General features: G+C 37.0%; 1 protein-coding gene across 1 annotated transcript in view; it reads right to left on the bottom strand.

The window, feature by feature from the left end:
• CNTN5 (contactin 5) overlaps positions 1-21,790 on the bottom strand; it is a 1,527,443-nt gene that overhangs the window by 68,575 nt on the left and 1,437,078 nt on the right. The window contains exon 18 of the mRNA XM_065944251.1: positions 8,481-8,630. Within this exon, the coding sequence (XP_065800323.1) occupies positions 8,481-8,630 (150 nt within the window). The remainder of the gene's footprint in view (positions 1-8,480; positions 8,631-21,790) is intronic.

Genomic DNA, 21,790 nt, shown 5'->3' with positions numbered 1-21,790 from the left:
CCTCGTGGAGATAATAATAGTACTTACTTTTTAAGGTTTTCAAAATTATATATCACAGTGCCTAGAAATGTAATTTATAAATTTAACTTCTATGCAGAGTTTATATCATGCAAAATGCCAGGCTGGATGAGTCACAAGCTGAAATCAAGACTGCAGAGAGAAATAGCAACAATCTCAGAATGCAGATGATATGACTCTAATGGCAGAAAGTGAAGAGGAACTAAAGAGCTTCTTGGTGAGAGTGAAAGAGGAGAGTTAAAAAGCTGGCTTAACACTCAACATTCAAAAAGCTAAGATCATGGCATCCAGTCCAATTACTCCATAGCAAATAGATGGGGAAAAAGTGGAAACAGTGACAGATATTATTTTCCTGGGCTTCTAAATTACTGCAGATGGTGACTGCAGCCATGAAATCAAAAGACACTTGCTCCTTGGAAGAAAAGCTATGACAAATGTAGACACTATATTAAAAATTAAAAACATCACTTTGTTGACAAAGGCCCTTATATTCAAAGCTGTGGTTTTTCCAGTAGTAATGTATGGATGTGAGAGTTGGACCACAAAGAAGGATGCATGCCAAAGAACAGATGCTTTTGAATTGTAGTGCTGGAGAAGACTCTTGGGAGTCCCTTGAATAGCAAGAAGATCAAACCAGTCAATCCTAAAGGAAATCAACCATGAATATTCATTGTAAAGGCTGATACTGTAGCCGAAGCTCCAATACTTTGGCCACCTGATAAAAAGAGTTGACTCAGTGGAAAAGACCCTGATGCTGGGAAAGATTGAAAACAAAAGAAAAAGGGGCAGCAGAGGATGAAATGGTTAGATGAGCTACCCAGGTCAGTAGGTGCTCAATAAGCTACTGGAGATCAGTGGAGAAATAACTCTAGAAAGAATGAAGGGATGGAGCCAAAGCAAAAACACAACACCCAGTTGTGGATGTGACTGGTGATAGAAGAAAGGTTTGATGCTATAAAGAGTCATATTGATTGTATAGGAACCTGGAATGTTAGGTCCATGAATCAAGGCAAGTTGGAAGTGGTCAAACAGGAGACGGCAAGAGTGAATGTTGACATTCTAGGAATCAGCAAACTAAGATGGACTGGAATGGGTGAATTTAACTCAGATGACCATTATATCTACTATTGTAGGTAGGAATCCCTTAAAAGAAATGGAGTAGCCATCATAGTCAACAAAAGAGTCTGAAATGCAGTACTTGGATGCAATCTCAAAAATGACAGATTGATCTCTGTTCATTTTCAAGGCAAACCATTCACCATCACAATAATCCAAGTCTATGCCCCGAGCAGTAATGCTAAAGAAGCTGAAGTTGAATGGTTCTATGAAGACTTATAAGACCTTTTAGAACCAACACCCAAAACAGATGTCCTTTTCATTATAGGGGACTGGAATGTGAAAGTAGGAAGTCAAGAAATACCTGGAGTAACAGGCAAATTTGGCCTTGGAGTAAGCAGGACAAAGGCTAATAGAGCTTTGCCAAGAGAACGCACTGGTCATAGCAAACACCCTCTTCCAACAACACAAGAGAAGATAACTTGGGAATCATCATTTTGGGCTTAAGATTAGAATTCCAGGTCTGCCACTTACTGTCTAGGTAACTTTATGCAAGTTTTTAAGACTCTCCTATTTTGTTTTCTCATCTGTAAGATGAGACTAAACCTTCCTGCTTTACAGAATTGATATAAGAATTAAATGCTATAGTGCAGAGCACATGCTCAACGTTGGACTTGGAACATGCTTCATGATTTTTGACTGGCACATAGCATGATAGGGATTAGGGAGACAGGAGAAATCTAACTTGAGTGTTTCACATTTACCCCTGGACTGATAACCTCTCTGTGCCCTTTTGTCTTTCATGTTCAAATCTCCAGTGGTCCTCCCTCACCTTGCTATTAATCAGAAATGGACATGCCTAGCAATTACTCATTTCATTTAAAAAGGCATTTGTTAAAATCACCATCTCTGTTTGCAAAGTGCCTCTGAGACTGAAGATATATTTCTTGAAAACACTTTGTAGAAAAGATTTTCCTAAACCAAAGTGGTTTCATGATTTAAAAACACTGTCTGCTATACTATTAGCTTCACTTTTCCTGAATATTGAGATTTGGTCTTAGAGGTCTGTTGCTTGCTCTTAATATGATCTTTGTCTTCTCCTAGTGTTACTGAGAACCATTTCTTTTATTTAATATAATTAAATTACTCAGTTGAAGAAAGCTATAATGTTCACTTAATAGTATTTTCTTTGAGATTTGCCCAATTATTTCAGCTGAATGCTTATGTTTTTTTTAAATATCATATTTTTTTTAGAAACTTAGACTGAAGAGACCTTTAAAACCCTCACAGCTTTATGTCTTTTCTCTGTACACTCCAGTGCCTGACAATAGTACGTAGATTTTTTAATTGCCCCATAAATAATTCCACCTGAGTCCCATTTGGTCTGGCCTTCAAAACCACATTAAATGCCATTTAAAAGGCCAACCCACATGCCCCTGAGAAAACTAATTCAGCTCCATCTTACAATAGTATTTTATTGTGTTCATTCCATAACTTTTGAACTCAGTGAACTTTCCTAAGTAATTATCACGGACAAGAACTGCGAAAAGAAGAATATGAACATAGCAAGATCCTATCAGCAGTAGAAAGATAATGTACAGGGAAAGAAATTGTAGTAGGAAGCTTAATGAGTCTTTTCTGGACTTGGGATGAGATACATGTAACCTCGGATGCAAAAGTGAGGTTGCCTAGCTAAAACCACAGAACTATTAGGAAATGGAGAAAACCAGTTTTCTGACCCTTCCCCATTACTCTCCTCTAGCCATCTTTATGAGATTATTTAGCACAAGGAAAGTGTTGGAAGAGGCTGTCAGCTTAGCAGATGGATATGGCATCTCCTTCTAGCCTCAGCTGTCACTAGGAGCGAAGTGGGAGCGTCAATTCTCCCCTCGAGCTAAGTAATATAAGAAGCAAAACAGCTGCTGCAGAGTACAGATGTTTACTTCTCACATCCTAACTGGATGCTGTTGAGCTTCAGAATTTTGCAGGATGACCCAGTCCCACACTATGCCTCTAGAGCAGAGACCAAAATGGTTTTTGAAGACATACTGTACTTCTAAAGCTTGGGAAGTCAGAAATGTGAAATAATATTGTGGGCAAAGCAGATACTACAGAAGGGAGGTTTGAATAAGCTTGCTGGGATCAGAGCTGATAAAGCTGCCTGCTAGTAGTAGATAGGATACTCTCCAAAGAACCCAAAGTACTCATGAGAGAAAGGAACAGGATGTGGACAATTGTCACCTCATGGGGCACTCAATACGCTTGAGAACCACAAATTGCAACACCTGAAGTAGATTTCCATCTTCTTTTCTGACCTGGGAAGTTGGAATAGAATTCGGAAGGTCAGAGAGGAAGCAGAAAGAAGCAAGAAAAGAGAAATCATAATCCTTTAGTCAAGCCCGCACTAGGATAGAGAGACAGAAGCATAGAACTGGATATGAGATGCAAGTTTTTATTAAGTTAAAATGGAATTCTTTAATACTTGAAAAATGAGACTATCCTAATACCTAAAAAAAACCTTTAGATAAATTTGGGCCTGAAGCCAGACTTGAGATAGAGCATACTGGAGAACAATGGTGGGAGAAGAATAAAACTTATTAATATGCTTAAACTCTACAGAGTTCAGCATGTTCAATAAACCAGTTACCTAGCTGTAACATGATATAGTACAGAAACTGCTAAGGCTAGAAAATATACTCATCTGATTGCTTACTTGATACTCATATTTATCTGGTTGAGAATTAGCCTCTCAAATGTAAGTATATATTTTCCTCATTTGGCCAAAAATTGTTGTTTAGTTGCTCAGTTGTGTCCGACTCTTTGTGACCCCCTGGACTTTAACCCGCCAGGCCCCTCTGTCCGTGGGATTCTCCAGGCAAGAATATTGGAGTGGGTTGCCATTTCCTTCTCCAGGGGATCTTCCCAACTCAGGAATCAAACCCTCATCTCCTGCATTGGCAGGTGGATTCTGTACCATTGCTTTGACCAAAAAATATATGTGACATTTTCCATATTAACGTCCAAAGAGAATGACAGAACAGAATATAATGCAGTGAGAAACTGGAAAGTTATTGAATTTGCAGCATTTGCTTAAGCAAGTTGTTTCACTTCGTTTTGCTATAAACCGCCCCCTGCCTTCAATCTTTCCCTGGCTAGTTAAAAAAGCAGCCAGGAGAGGCCTTCCGTGCAGGTGAGGCGGGGCTTGCAGCCAAGAAGCACCGCCTACTGTGCACCGCACTGTGGAAGTCTCTCTTCACTCCCTGACCACTCAGCTGGGCTGAGGGCCCAGGCTGGATGGTGCACGGTCTACTGTGGAGACTTCTCAACAGGATGGCATCTTAAAGAAGCCCACTACAAGCCAAGAGACTAGATGACTCTTACTATGTTGACAAACAGATATTTAATCTGAAAATTTTCCTCTATATGAAGATGGCAACTCATGCATGATCACTATTGTTTAAATTTCTATTTAATAAGGTAATAATATTTAAATTCATGATTAAAAATTAATAGTAATGACAAGCTAGTATTAAGCACTTACCATGTGTGCCAAGCTCTTCACCTGCATTATCTTATTTAATACAATAAATAGTCGAAAGGAGTAGATTTCTATATTATTTCTATTTTACAAGTGAGAAGATTGAGCCTTGAACAGTGCATATAGCTTACCTATGTTTATTGCTAGTAAGTGGCAGAGAAGAACATTAATCCAGATTTTACTAACTCTGAACCTGACACTCTTAATTATAGGTATTAGGCAGTACCTTCTTTTATTTCTTTCTCTATCAGTTCATTACAATTTGAAATAAAAAAGCAAGTATTGAGATTTATATCAAGAGCTTTGATAATAGAAATTTTATACAACATAGAAAACCAAATCTTTCTAAATTGTAGGTTACATAATGAACACAATCTTCTCTCCTTTTCATCTATCTTTCAACAATTGCTGTTATAAATATGTAACTTATGGAATATTAAGGTTCAATTAAATAAGAGAATTGCTCAATTAAATGAGAATTGCTGTTGCTAAATTCACATTTACATATTTTGTTATTTCTATGACAATGTATATTTCAAATTCATTTCTTAAAGTATGATTTTTCTCTCTTGATTATTACCTTTCTAAATGGTAGAAAAAGATTCCCACTATTCAATACAAACTTACATAGTAAAGATTGTAACACATTTCCAAAATTAAACACAGAGTTATATTTACCCCTTTCTCTCTCTCTTTCTGTTGCTAACTTACTAAATCTTGTAAAAAAATTGAACTATAAATAAATAAATATGAACATACATTAAAGTGTAAATATATACAGGTATCCCTTGCTTTTCAAAAGTTTGCTTTACAGTACTTTGCTTTATCTACATTAGTAACTGCTTCACTAACTGAAAGAAATCTGAAGAGATTTTCACTTTTATGAAAAAAGGTGAAAAATGAAAACTGAAATGAAAATGTCAAAGAAATTGAGCACTAAATGAAATGAAAATTCTTCACTTGATGGTATTTTGACTTACAAAATTTTCATAGGAATGCCTTTCTTTTTGTATAGCTGGGGAAACCTGTATTTGTATGACTATTTTGACATCCTAATTATAATAAGGTGACTAAACCAATTTATCTTATATTTATTGATTACTAAGAGTATTTTGATGACTGTAAAATTCAAAATATAGCCTATAGGATATTGCAAAGAAAATTTAACCTTTTGGGACATGTGGACAAGAAACAATCTAAAGTAAAATAGCTTTACTAAAAGTGCTTCGGGTTTAGAATATTCTAGTAAAGAGGAGAATTTAAAGGGACATAAAGCTTTCAACTCAATATCCTGAGTGTGAGACCTTTTCTCTTCCAAGCAGCTCCATTGCTTTTCAAAGATTACTTGGTCCATTAGAACAGCATCATCTTTTAAAATACAGGACATGTACTCAATAGAGGCAGAGTGCATCACTTGAGAGGATGTCTCAGGATGTTGGTGTCCCTTTTAATCTGTGCTGCCTGACAAAACAGGGACAAAACTCAACACTTGTTTCAACACCATTAGTAGCTCTAGCCTTGTGTGTTACCATAGCACAAGAAGCGTAAAGTGCACAGTACAACCTTCCTCAACTCATTTTCAAAAGAATATTTCATGCATTTTCATGCTATTTCTCTTCTCTTCCATAAGATTTTAATGGACTAGAGTATGTCATGTATATAGAACTCATGAGAAAATGGAGAGACAGGCACTATGTGATGGAAGTAGCAGCAGAAATAGATGAGGGGCAAGTCTTTTAAAAGTGCATCATCTGAATACGACTTAGCTTGAAATGTGACAATGTTTTTGTTAAAGTACTTTTTAATAGCACAAAGAGGTTTATACTATTGAAAATCTAAAAGGATTAGGCATCCCAAATGGATTATTTATTTTTGAAATGAATATTTATGGAGAGCATCTGAATTAGGCAGTAATCTTTGCCTTTGTTTAAACACAATTAACAATATGCAAAGTAAGGCAGTGCTTTTTAGAAAATATGTGAGCCTATGTACTGATGTTGGCAGTCATTTCAAAATCTGCACAATGAGTACATAAAATGAGGAACAACTAACCTGTTACACTCTTAATTAATGAACACCTGTACACAATGAAAGCATGGCTGATTTTATGAATGCATGAAAATCCAACCGAGCAATTAATGTTTAAAATTCACACTATTGAACATGTAGCAAGAAAAAACAACTTGTAGTTGGCAAAGCACAAAAGAAGAAAGTTGGATTTTTCTGTGAATAAATCTTTTCCAATGTATTAGGCTACTCTATTATTAATTTTTTTGGAGCTTAATTTTTATATGAAAAGAATTTGAACATCTTTTTAATGATTATTCTCACTTTATGAGGATTATGTAATTCTCACGTTATGTAATGATTATTCTCACTTTCTGATTCTTTTCTTTCTTTCTGTTTTTAAAGAATGAGACTCAGTGCGTTTTAGTGAAAGAACCAACACTTTTGATAGTTTAATTTTTTTAAACTGCATTTGATTTCTAAGAAGTCACAAATCACATTTTTTGGTCCAATTCAATAATTGTGATACAAAATGTACACAGTTGATTCTTAGTCCTCTTTGTACATGTTTCTCTGACAGAAGTCCTGATGTGGGTAGCAGAATATAAAGGAAAGGAAACTAACAGTCTCTTTTAATCTTTCAACAAAGATATACTACCAGTGCCAGACATTGTTCAAGGTGAACAATAAAACAGAGAACAAAGAAGACAAAATTCTCATCCTTACTGTACTTATATTGTAATGATTGAGATTCACGTTATCGTTGAGTATAAAGACATTAATGTTTCTCCCTCTTGTATCTGTAATCTACTCCCTCTTCATTTCTCTGTTGTTTTAATTATTCTCATCACATTGTTGATATTTGTGTTTGCCTAAACTAGTCCCTTACAAAATATGTTTTACATACAATTTAATAGGGTCATAAAGGATAAATCTCAATAAGACTTTGTCCAAAGTAATCAAAACTCTGTTAACAACTTTTTAATTCTGCTTCTTCCAAGTGATAAGCAAGATACCTTAAAATTTGTTTTTAATAAAGCTGTTAATTTTCCTTATGTGGTCTTTACAAATGTTCTGTCAGAGACACATTACTCTAAAAGACTGGAAGCATGCTGGTGTTTTCTAAGTTGGTCAAGTTAAGGCAAAATTTGTCTTTTCAAAGTATAATTTATACCAGGTCAGATGGTGAAGGCAACATAAAGAATTTTAAGAAAGTGCCTATGATTAGAGATAACTTCTATCACTGGAGAAAAAAAAGGGTGAGCCAATCTATTCTGAATTTTATGGATCGATCTGCTATATTGAATGAGTACATAATTAGAAGAAGAAACTAACAGCTTCAATTTCAGAAACTAACATCTTCAACTTAACTTGAAGATAACTGCAAGGGTTGGGAGGAAATGGAAGCATCTAGACACCTGTATTTGTGGATGAAAGGAGAAAAAGTTCTGAAAACAAATAAAATGAAATAATTATCTTAAAGGAAATAGTTTTATGATGTCCAGGTAAATGAATTTGGAAAAAGTACACTAAAGCAATAATGGTTAATTCAAATAGCTTTAAAAGTGATTATTTGCTGTATTACTCAGGGAACAAAAACCAGGAATCTGACAACCTAGAGGGGTGGGATGGGATAGGAGGTGAAGGGAGGTTCAAGAGAGAGGGGATATATATATATATATATATATGTATATATATATATACACACACACACACATATATATATGACTGATCCATGTTGATGTATGGCAGAAGCCAATACAATATTGCAAAGCAATTATCCTTTAATTAAAAATAAGTAAAATTTAAAAAAGCAATTAGGGGCATACCCAATAGAATTCTGACCCTCTAATATTCTTACCTGCTTCATTTGTGCGGATCATTCGAGATGGAGTGCTTGGATCTCCAGTCCCAATTGGATTGGTGGCCACCACTCTGAATTCATATTCTACCCAGGGGTTCAGGTCCACTGCCATGGCTGATTCCATGTCCCCTGTTATGACTTCTGGGACTATGGAGAGGAAGGAAATTTCACGTCATTAGGTGAACTTTATTTTCTTGGGCTCCAAAATCACTGCAAATTGTGACTGCAGCCATGAAATTAAAAGACTCTTCCTCCTTGGAAGGAAAGCTATGATCAATTAGACAGCATATTGAAAAGCAGAGACATTATTTTGCTGACAAAGTTCCATCTAGTCAAAGCTGTGGTTTTTTCAGGAGTCACATATGGATGTGAGAGTTGGCCCATAAAGAAAGCTGAGTGCCAAAGAATTGATGTCTTTGAACTGTGGTGTTGGAGAAGACTCTTGAGAGTCCCTTGGACAGCAAGGAAATCAAACCAGCCAATCCTAAAGGAAATCAATCCTGGATATTCATTGGAAGGACTAATGCTCAAGCTGAAGCTCCAATACTTTGGCCATCTGATGCAAATAACGGATTCACTGGAAAAGACCCTGATGCTGGGAAAGATTGAAGGCAGGAGGAGAAGGGGATGACAGAGGATTAGCTGGTTGGAGAGCATCACTGACTCAATGGACATGGGTTTGAGCAAGCTCCAGGAGTTGGTGCTGGACAGGGAAGCCTGGTGTGCTGCAGTCCATGACGTCGCAAAGAATTGAACACAACTGAGCAACTGAACTGAATTGAACTGAGGTGAACTAGAAATGCTCATGGATTGCAATCAAAGACATTAGGCCCTGACAGACATGGCAACCTTCTGCATATACCCTTATAACATGTGGTCACGTGTCACTTCCATTCTCATTAGTGAAACAAAAGTTAGTCTTCAGAAGTAAGCAGTTGCACATGTCAAAATCTGTTATAGCTGGAATTCTTTCATCTCATCTTTACACATAGATGGACACAACACAACTTGCCATTATCTACACTAAAGTCTTTTTGTCAACCTTTCAACCCCAGAGAAGATGCCAACCAATGCTCCAATTTAAGCAAACACTTCTTCTATTTCTAGGGAAATTTCTTGAGCAGTTTGCCTCTCCCAGTTCTGGCAGACATGCTCAGCCACTTGGCAGTTCCAAGCAGTGGTTTAAGAAGATATCTCTCTAATTTAAAAACTCTAGTTTGTGGTTTCAAAGTAGAAGCTCTGAACTCTCCTTGGAGTGACTTTTGTACTACATTTAGATTTTTATTAAAACATAAAACTGTGTGTCAATATAATTACCACATAGTAAAGCATTTTCACATAGTGTTTATGCTCTATCTGGGACTGCTTTTCTTGTTCCCTCATCTCTGCTGTCTAGGAAATATTTCTGGAAAACATTTGTTTCAGAGGTGAAAGTGTGGAAGTGAAAAATCTCCCTATGAAGTGCAAACATCCTCTGAATTTATAGCTGCCCTGATTTCTGTTTAAGCATGGCAGGGCAGTGTTGGGGAGGAGAGAGGCTTTTATTTGATGACACTGTAGATTTTACTACAACAAGGTGAAATAAAATGCATCTTGCATTTCCCATGAAAATCTCTCTTGAAATGCAACAAGAGAATGTTACCAAATAATCAGCTCCATGAAAGGTGAAAGCTCAGAGCATAGGCAGTGTGGGCTGCCTGACCAATCTCACAGCCATACAGAGCTGACTTTTTAAAGCAGTGAAGTGAAAACATGAAAAAAAAAAAATGTCTATCCTCTTTTGCTGCACTGGCAGATGAGCAAAATCCTTGAAGTCTGAGTGGTAGAGGATTAAGGCCACTGTTCAGGACACCGTTTGGCAGAATGCTGAGTTGTGTCTGCCAAACCTAAAGGTGGGAAGAAGAGATACCAAGACACTCAGCTCTCCCGAGACCCAAGAACAAACTGATTCACCAGTACTTGCCTTGGACCCATCGGGACCTACTGTTTCATTGACTTCTGTTTATGTCAGTCACTTCAAGGAACTCCGGGCGTAGAGGTCATCCCTCATCCTTTACTCTAATCCCTAGAGAACTCTGTCTGTCTCAATTGCCATCCTTCCCTAACGTTTAAAAGCCTTTTACTATGATCTTTGGAATTCATAATCCATCACTAGCAAAATCCCCTTGTCCGCATCCCTCTTCCTCAACTTGCTTCCAACGTTTTACTTTAGGAGAAAACTGAGTCCCCTCTGAGGCAACTTCACGCCTCTCAAGGGGTAGTGCTCTTAAAATACTGTACAGAAGAGTAGCCAGTCTGGCTCAGTGGTGTCTCTCTCCTACCTGCTCCCTTACTCTGCCAAAATCTCTAATACAGGTATGCAGATATTTTTCTACTTAAAAACAAAACAAAATTCTTTTAAATTTTTCTTGCCTTCCAACCTTCACCCAGTCTCTATGTTTCTTTTACAGCAAAACTTCTTGAGAGTTATTAGTATTTGTCCCTTATTTGTCATCTCCATTTATTCTCTTTTAATTCACTCTTGAAACTTCCTAAGTGGTGCAGAGGTAAAGAATCTCCCTGCCAAAGCAGGAGATGCAGGAGACATACATTCCCTTGAAGGAGGGAATGGCTACCCACTCGCGTATTCTTAACTGGAAAATTCCATGGACAGAGGAGCCTGGTGGACTACAGTTCATGGGGTCACAAAGAGTCAGACATGACTGAGCACACACACATACACACACATTCATTCTCAGACTCACTCCAGCCAGGTTCTCACCTCCAGCAATCCATTTAACTGCTCCCATCAAGATCAGCAGTGACCTCCTATTCTAAAACACTGTGCTTGGGTCTCTGTTCCTTATTTCATTTGTTCCTATATCATGCTTTGACACAGTCAATCATTCTCTGCTCTTTGAAGTGCTTTTCAAAATTTTCGCTCTTCTTGTTCCCAATTACGCCTCTTCAATCTACATTACTACTTTCTTTTTATCTTCCAGATGCACCGCAGTTCTACTACTGCCTTTTCTTTTTTATTGTGCTCTAAGGTGATCTTATCCAGTTTCATGGTTCTAAATACCTTCTGTATGCTGATGGCTGTAACATTTTCAGCCATGAACTTCCTCCCTAGACTCCAAATTCATAAGCCCTGTAATCTATTAAACATTCCCATTTAGATAGAGTTAACTCTTAATTTCCTCCCCTACTTTTGTAGTATTCCTTATTTGGTGAATGACAATTGCTGTATCCCCAAACTTTGAGGCCATCCTGTATTTCTATCTTTTTCTCTTGTCCCACTCTAATTCATAAGCACATTATGATATCTCTGACTTCAGAGTATTTTGATTTCTCCACTTCCACTTGCAGTAAGACTTCTTAAAAATGTTGTCTACATTAACTTTTCTCCCATTTTCTCTTGAGCCAATTCTTGTGAGTCTTTAGTCCTTAAAATTTTACTAAAACTTCTAGAATCAAGATCATGAATGACCTCTGGTTTGTTTAAATCAATGATCAATTCTTATTTCCTCATAATAGTCGCCAAGTCAGCAGCATTGCACCCAGTTGATTAATTTCTCTTCCTTGATAGATTTTATTCTTTTGTCTGTCAGGATATCACATTGTTTTTCTAAAACTAAATGGCTGCTTACTCTCTATATCTTCGGTTGAATCTTCTTTTCCACAACCTCTTACTATTGGAATGCTTGAGGGCTCAATTTTCATACTCCTTTTTTCTTTATTTTATGCTTATATCCTTGGAGAGCTCATGCAGTCTTATGGAATTAAATGCAATTTATATGCCAATAATTTCCTAATTTATATCTTCATTCTAAACCTCACTTTTAAACTTCAGTGTCTTATATCTAGGTGTCATTTGATCTCCATAAAGGCCTACTCTCCAAGTACAGTTATACAGGGGTTAGGGTTTCGACATACTAATTTTGGGGAGGCACAACTCAGTCCAAAGCAGGCAGGTGATGATTTAAAATATTTTAAAACTTAAATAATTAAAAAAATATACTTGATGTACAACATTATGTTAGATTTCAGGTGTACTACATAATGATTTGACCTTTGAGTACATTCTGAAATGACTGCCATAGTATGTCTAGTAACCATCTGTCCCCAAACAAATATATTACAATATTACTAACCATACTCTTACTCTTATGCTATATATTAAATGACTGTAAGTTGTTTATTTATAATTGGAGGTTTATACCTCTTAATCTCTTTCACCTGCTTTACATCCCCCAACTCCACCCTCTGATAACACCAGTCTAGTCTCTGTATCTACGAGTCTGTTTTCATTTTGCTTCATTTGTCTGTTTGGTGAATTTCACACATAAGTGAGATTGTGTGGTATTTGATTATTTCCTTAGCATAAGACCCACCAAACCCATCCATGTTGTGTCAAATGGCAAGATTCCATTTTTACTATAGTGAATTGAAGTAAAGTCGCTCAGTCGTGTCTGACTCTTTGCAACCCCATGGACTATAGCCTACCAGGCTCCTCCCTCCATGGGATTCTTCAGGCAAGAGTACTGGCCATTTCCTTCTCCAGGGGATCTTCCCAACTCAGGGATCGAACCCGGGTCTCCCACATTCCAGGCAGATACTTAAACCTCTGAGCCACCAGGGAAGCCCACTATGTATTTTTACTACAGCTGAGCAATATTCCATTGTGTGTGTGTGTGTATCAAATATTCATTATCCATCTATCAATGAACACTTAGATTGCTTCTGTATCTTTGCTATTATAAGTAATGCTTCAATGAATATTGGAATGCATACATCTTTTTGAGCTAGTGCTTTTATTTTATTTGGGTAAATACCCCAAAGTAGGATTGCTGGATTGTTTAGTAATTCAATTTCTTAATTCTTTTGAGAGAGTTATTACTGTTTCCATAGTGGCTATACCAACTTATGTTCCTATGAAGAGTGTACAATATTTTCCTTTTTGCCATATGCTCATCAGCATTTTTTATTTATTGCCTTTTCACTAAAAACAATTCTCATAGGTGTGAGGTAAATAGCTCATTGCAGTTTCGACATGTATTTCTCTGTGATTAGGGATGATGAGCATCTTTTCATGTGTCTGTGCCCATCTCTATGTCTTCTTTGGAAAAATGTCTATTCAGATCCTCTGCTTATTTTTTAATTAAGTTTGATTTTGTTGATGATGAGTTGTATGAGTTCTTTGCGTATTTTGTATATTAACCCCTTATTAGATGTATGATTTGCAAATATCTTCAAATATCTAAACTGACTACCTTTCTGTTTTATTGATAGATTCTTTTGCTATGCTAAAGTTTTTAGTTCGATGTAGTCCCATTTGTTTATTTTTGTTTTGTTGCCCTTACCTAAGAAGATAGATCCCTCAAAATATTAAGTCTCATGATGAAGAGCATATTATGTTTTCTTCTAGGAATTTGATGGTTTCATTTAAGTCTTTATTTTTTTTTGAGTTAATTTTTTGTATATCATGTGAGAAAGTAGTCCAATTTGATTTCTTTGTATGAAGCTATTCAGTTTTCCCAGCATTATTTACTGAAAAGGTTTTTCTTTCCCCGTTTTATATTCTTGCATCATTTATCATAGACTAATTGACCAAATGTGTGTGGGTTTATTTCTGGGCTCTCATTTCCATCTATTTTCATTACTATAGCTTGGAAGTACATTTTGAAATCAAGGAACATGATACTCCAGCTTTTGTTTTCAATTGTATAAGCTGTTTGGATGTTTTGTGTTTCCATACAAAATTTAGAAATTATTTGTTCTAATTTTATGAAAAATGTCATTGGTATTTTGATAGATACTGGTTTGAATCTGTAGATTGCCTTAGGTAGTTTGGTTATTATAAAAATATTAATTCTTTCATTAAATCATTTTCTATGCATAGTATAGTATTATGTCATCTGAAAACTGAGTTTTATATCCTTTCCAATTTGGATTACTTCCATTTATTTTTTTGTCTGATTGCTATGGCTAGGACTTCCATAAAGGTGGCATTTGAACCACAGCATGCCAGGCCTCCCTGTCCATCACCAACTCCCAGAGTTCATCCAAATCCATGTCCGTTGAGTCAGTGATGCCACCCAACCATCTTATCCTCTGTTGTCCCCTTCTCCTCCTGCTCTCAATCTTTCCCAGCATCAGGGTCTTTTCAAATGAGTCAGCTCTTCGCATCAGGTGGCCAAAGTATTATAGTTTCAGCTTCAACATCAGTCCTTCCAATGAGCACCCAGGACTGATCTCTTTTAGGATGGACTGGTTGGATCTCCTTGCAGTCCAAGGGACTCTACAGTTTAAAAGCATCAATTCTTCAGTGCTCAGCTTTCTTTATAGTCCAACTCTCGCATCCATACATGGCCACTTGAAAAACCACAGCCTTGACTAGACGGACCTTTGTTGGCAAAGTAATGTCTCTGCTATTTACTATGCTGTCTAAGTTGGTCATAACTTTCCTTCCAAGGAGTAAGTGTCTTTTAATTTCACAGCTGCAATCACCATCTGCAGTGATTTTGGGGCCCAGAAAAATAAAGTCAGCCACTGTTTCCACAGTTTCCCTATCTATTTGCCATGAAGTGATGGGACTGGATGCCATGATCTTAGTTTTCTGAATGTTGAGCTTTAAGCTAACTTTTTCACTCTCCTCTTTCACTTTCATCAAGAGGCTCTTTAGTTCTTCTTCATGTTCTGCCATAAGGGTGGTGTCATCTGCATATCTGAGGTTATTGATATTCCTCCCAGCAATCTTGATTCCAGCTTGTCTTTTCTGCAGCCCAACATTTCTCATGATGTGCTTTGCATATAAGTTAAATAAGTAGGGTGAAAATATACAGCCTTGACAGACTCCTTTTCCTATTTGGAATCAGTCTGTTGTTCCATGTCCAGTTCTAACTGTTGCTTCCTGACCTGCATACAGATTTCTCAGGAAGCCTCCTGAGAAATCTGTAAGGTGGTCTGGTATATCATCTCTTTCAGAATTTTCCACAATTTATTATGATCTACACAGTCAAAGGCTTTGGGATAGTCAATAAAGCAGACATAGATGTTTTTCTGGAAACCTTTTGCTTTTTTGATGATCTAGCGGATGTTGACAACTTGATCTCTGGTTCCTCTGCCTTTTGTAAAACCAACTTGAACATCTGGAAGTTCATGGTTCATGTATTGCTGAAGATTGACTTGGAGAATTTTAAACATTACTTTACTAGCGTATGAGATGAGTGCAATTGTGCGGTAGTTTGAGTGTTCTTTGGGATTGGAATGAAAAGTGACCTTTTCCAGTCCTGTGGCCAGTACTGAGTTTTCCAAATTTGCTGGCATATTGAGAGCAGCACCTTCACAGCATCATCTTTCAGGATTTGAAATAGCTCAGCTGGTATTCCCTCACTTCCACTAGCTTTGTTCATAGTGATGATTCCTAAGGACCACTGACTTCCCATTCCAGGATGTCTGGCTCTGGCGAGTGATCACACCATTGTGATTATCTAGGTCATGAAAATCTTCTTAATATAGTTCTTCTGTGTATTCTTGCCACCCCTTCTTAATATCTTCTGTTTCTGCTAGGTTCCTACCATTTCTGTCCTTTATTGAACCCATCTTTGCATGAAATGTTCCCTTGGTATCTCTAATTTTCTTGACGAGATCTCATCTTTCCAGTTCTATTGTTTTCCTCTATTTCTTTGCATTGATCCCCGAGGAAGACTTTCTTATCTCTCCTTGCTATTCTTTGGAACTCTGAATTCATATGGGTATATCTTTCCTTTTCTCCTTTGCTTTTCACTTCCCTTTTTTTCACAGCTATTTGTAAGGCTTCCCCAGACAGCCATTTTGCTTTTTTGCATTTGTTTTTCTTGGGGATGGTCTTGATCCCTGTCTCCTGTACAATGTCATGAACCTCCGTTCATAGTTCATCAGGCACTCTGTCTATCAAATCTAGTCCCTTAAATGTATTTCTCACTTCCACTGTATTGTCATAAGGGATTTGATTTAGGTCATACCTGAATGGTCTAATGGTTTTCTTCACTTTCTTCAATTTCAGTCTGAATTTGGCAATAAGGAGTTGTCATATATAGATTTTACTATGTTGAGGTCCTCCATAGCTACTTTGTTGAGAATTTTTGTCATAAATGAATGTTGAATTTTGTCAAAAGCTTCTCTGTACCTATTTTGTTGATTATATGACTTTTATGCTTCAATTTTTTATTATTTTATATATCACAAGGATTGATATGGGAATATTCGATCATCTTTGCATTCCTGGTATAAATCCCACTTGATTGTGGTGTGTGATTCTATTTATTCAATTCAGCTTGTTAATATTATGTTGAGGATTTTTGAATGTGTTCATCAGTGATATTGGCATATATTTTTCTTTTCTGTTTTGTCTTTATCTAGTTTTGAAATCAAGGTGATGTTTCCCTCACAGAATGATTTTGGAAGTGTCTTTATCTCTCAATCTTTTGCATAGCTTGAGAAAAATAGGTGTTAACACTCCATTAAATATTTGGACTTCTAAGGTGGCACTAGTGGTAAAGACCTGGCAGCCAATGCAGGAGACATAAGAGACATGGATTTGATCCCTGGGTTGAGAGGATTCCCTGGAGGAGGGCATGGCAACCCATTCCAGTATTCTTGCCTGGAGAATCTCATGGACAGAAGAACCTGGCAAGTTATAGTCCATAGGGTCACAAGAGTCAGACATAAGTGAAGTGACTTAGCAAGCAAGTATGAACATACATTAGCAGACCAATGCATTCTAGTTCTTTTTAAAATTTATTTTATTTAATTTTTGGCTGTGCAGACTCTTAGTTTCTTGATTGGGATCTAACCCACAGCTCCTGCACTGGAAGTGTGAACTCTTAACCACTGGACAGCCTGGGAAGTCTCCAGCCTTTAGCTATTTAGTAGTATATTGTTTGCCATCTATATGTTTGTGTTTTTTTTGCAATTTTTATCTTGTAGCTGATTTCTAGTCTTAAGTCATTGTAGTAGGAAAAGTGCTCAGTATGATTTAATTCTTCAAAAATGTGTGCTGTGGTCTAGCATGTGGTTTATCCTGGAGAATAATACATGTGCACTTCCAGATAATGTGTATTCTGCCATTTTGGATGGAATGCTCTGTAGATATCAATTAATCCACCTGGTGTAATGTATCATTTAAGGACAGTGTTTCCTATTGATTTTCTGTCTGGAAGCTGAGTCCATTAATGTAAGCAAAATCTTAAAATCCTCACTACTATTGTGCTACTGCCAAGTTTTCCTTTATTTTGTTAACATAGGCTTTATGTATACAAGTGTTCCTGTGTTTTATATACATATATATATATATATATATATATATATATATAATTGTTTTATTTTCTTTTTGGATTGATATTTGTGTATATTTATAATTGTTATATTTTCTTTTTGGATTGACCTCTTCAACAGTATAAAATATCTTTGCTTGTCTCTTGTTACAGTCTCTGCTGTAAAGTCTATCTTGTCTAACATAAATGTTGATTCCACAACTTTCTTTTGGTTTCAGTGTGCATATAATACTTTTTTCCAGTATGAATATGCAAAAAGATATGACACTGAGAGATGAACTCCCCAGGTCGGTAGTGCCAAGTACACTAACTGGAGAAGAGTGGAGAAATGGCTCCAGAAAGAATGAAAAGGCTGAGCCAAAGCAAAAACACTGCCCAGTTGTGGACATGCCTGGTGATGGAAGTAAAGTTTGATGCTGTAAAGAACAATATTGCATAGGAATCTGGAATGTTAGGTCCATGGATCAAGGTAAATTGGAAGTGGTCAAAAAGCAGATGGCAACAGTGAACATTGACATTTTAGGAATCAGTGAAATAAAATGGAATGGAATGGATGAATTTCACTCAGATGACCATTATACCTACTACTGTGGGCAGGAATCCCTTAGAAGAAATGGAGTAGCCATCATAGTTTCAAAAAAAAAAAAGAGTCCAAGATGCAGTACGTGGATGCAATCTCAAAAACCACAGAATGATCCCTGTTCATTTGCAAGGCAAACCCCTCAGTATCACAGTACTCTAAGTCTATGCTCCAACCACTAACTCCAAAAAAGCTGAAGTTGAACAGTTCTATGAAGACCAACAAAATCTTCTAGAACTAACACTAAAAAAACAAACAAACAAACAAACAAAAAAATGCCCTTTACATGATAGGGGAATGGAATGCAAAGGTAGGAAGTCAAGAGATACCTGGAATAGCAGGTAAGTTTGGCCTTAGAGTACAAAATGAAGCAGGGCAAAAGCTAATAGAGTTTTCCAAGGAAATGCATTGATTATAGCAAAAACCCTCTTCCAACAACACAAGAGATGACTTTACACACATACATCACCAGATGGTCAATGTCAAAATTAGACTGACTCTATTCTTTGCAGCTGAAGATGGAGAAACTATACAGTCAGCAAAAACAAGACTAGAACCTGACTGTGGATAAGATAATGAACTCCTTATTGCAAAATTCAGGATGAAAGAAAGTAGGGAAAACCACGAGACCGTTCAGGTATAATCTAAATCAGAACTGTTATAATTATACAGTGGAAGTGACACAGTGCCTGAAGAACTATGGGGAAAGAATCATAACATTGTACAAGGGGCAGTGATCAAAATTATCCCCAAGAAAAAGAAATGCAAAAAGGCAAAATGGTTGTCTGAAGAGGCCTTACAAATAGCTGAGAAAAGAAGAGAAGCTATAGGCAAAGGAGAAAAGGAAAGATATATCCATCTGAATGCACAGTTCCAAAGAATAGCAAGGAGAGATAAGAAAGCCTTTCTCAGTGATCAGTGCAAAGAAAGAAAGGAAAAAAATAAAACTGGAAAGACTAGAGATCTCTTCAAGAAAATTAGAGCTACCAAGGGAATATTTCATGCAAAGATGGGCACAATAATGGACAGAAATTGTGTGGACCTAAAAGATTCAGAAGATATTATGAAGAAGTGGCAAGAATACACAGAAGACTTATATAAAAAAGATCTTAATGACCCAGATAACCATGATGGTGTGATCACTCACCTAGAGCCAAACATCTTGGAGTGTGAAGTCAAGTGGACCTTATGAAACATCACTACGAATAAAGCTAGTGGAGGTGATAGAACTCCAGCTGAGCTTTTTCAAATCCTAAAAGATGATAGCATTAAAGTGCTGCACTCAATATACCAGCAAGCTTGGAAAACTCAGCAGTGGCCACAGGACTGGAAAAGGTCAGTTTTCATTCCAATCCCAAAGAAAGGCAATGCCAAAGAATGCTCAAACTACCATACAATTGCACCCATCTCACATGCTAGTAGAATAATGCCCCAAATTCTCCAAGCTAGGCTTCAACAATACATGAACTGAGAAATTCCATGTAGAAGCTGGATTTAGAAAAGGCAGGGGAACCAGAGACAAAAGTGCCAACATCCACTGGATCATAGAAAAAGGAAGAGAATTCCAGAAAAACATCTACTTCTGCTTCATTGACTAAGCTAAAGCCTTTGACTGTATGGATCACAACAATCTGTGAAAAATTCTCAAAGAGAAGGGAATACCAGACCACCTTACCTGCCTCCTGACAAATCTGTATGTAGGTTAAAAAAACAGTTAGAACCAGATAGAGAACAACAGACTGAATCCAAATTGGGAAAGGAGTACGTCAAGGCTGAGTATTGTCACCCTGCTTGTTTAACTTCTATGCAGAATACATCATGAGAAATGCCGGGCTGGATGAAGCACAAGCTGGAATTGAGCTTTCTGGGAGAAATATCAATAACCTCAGATATGCAGATGACACCATGCCTATGGCAGAAAGCAAAGAGGGACTAAAAAGCCTCTTGATGAAAGTGAGAGAGGAGAGCAAAGACTCTAGCTTAAAACTCACCATTCAAAACACGAAGATCATGGCATCCAGGCCCATCGCTTCATGGCAAATAGGGAAACAATGAAGACAGTGAAAGACTTTATTTTCTTGGGCTCCAAAATCACTGCAGATGGTGGTAGCAATCATGAAATTAAAAGATGCTTCCTGCTTGGAAGGAAAGCTATGACAAGCCTAGACAGCATATTAAAAAGCAGAGACATTACTTTGCCAACAAAGGTCTGTCTAGCCAAAGCTATGGTTTTTCCAGGGCTCATGTGTGGATGTGAGAGTTGGACCATAAAGAAAGGTGAGCACCAAAAAATTGATGCTTTTGAACTGTGGTGTTGGAGAAGACTCTTGAGAGTCCCTTGGACTGCAAGGAGATCAACCAGTTCATCCTAAAGGAAATCAGTCTTGAATACTCAGTGGAAGGACTGATGCTAAAGCTGAAGCTACAATACTTTGGTCACCTGAAGACCAATTAACTGACTCATGGAAATGATCCCGATGCTAGGAAAAATTGAAGTCAGCAGAAGTGCACAACAGAGGATGAGATGGTTGGATGGCATCACTGAATCAATGGTCATGAGTTTCAGCGACCTCCAGGAGTTGGTGATGTACAGGGAAGCCTGGTATGCTGCAGTCTATGGGGTCACAAAGAATTGGATATGACTGAGTACCTGAACTGAACTCAATTGACCTTTTTCCATCCCCCAACTTTCAATTTGTTTCTGAAGAACTGATGTGAGTCTCTTGTCAGCATCCTATATACGGTTCTTGTTTTCTCATTCATTCTCTGTATTTCCTTCAATTGGAGCACTAGTCTATTTAAATTTATAATGATTATTGATAAGTATGGAGTTATTATATGGTTACTTGTTTTCTGATTGTTTCCACAGTTCTTTTTTGTTCTCTTCTTTTCTCTCTTTGTGATTTGATGACTACTTTTAGGTTTATATTTGGATTTCTGCCTCATTTTTGTGTGCATTTCTTGTAAATTTTTGATGTGTGATTATCATGACATTCATATATAAATATATAACTGTATAAATATATGTCCATATATATATGCACAGTTTTATATACTATACATATACTTGTTAAGTTGGTCATCTCTTAAGTTTAAATGCTTTTTAACAACCCTGCATTTTCACTCCCCCTGATGTTTAATGTTATTGACATCATTTTATAATTTTTGCTTTGTATCTCTCTTAACAACTTATTGTTTTCATAAAAGATTTAACTACTTTTTTCTTTAACCTTCCTACTAGGTTTATATGTGATTCAAAGTCACTCAAAGTGTTAGTTGCTCAGTCGTGTCTGACTTTTTGTGACCACATGGACTGTAACTCACCAAGCTCCTCTGTCCATTTAATTCTCCGGGCAAGAATAATGGAGTGGGTTACCATTCCCTTCTTCAGGAAAAAGTGAAAGTGAAAGTCGCTCAGTTGTGTCCAACTC

This window comes from Muntiacus reevesi, chromosome 9, assembly GCF_963930625.1.
Source record: "Muntiacus reevesi chromosome 9, mMunRee1.1, whole genome shotgun sequence".
NCBI lineage: Eukaryota > Metazoa > Chordata > Mammalia > Artiodactyla > Cervidae > Muntiacus > Muntiacus reevesi.
Note: the sequence above shows the minus strand (reverse complement) of the source record. Positions and strands in the feature narration are given on the sequence as shown.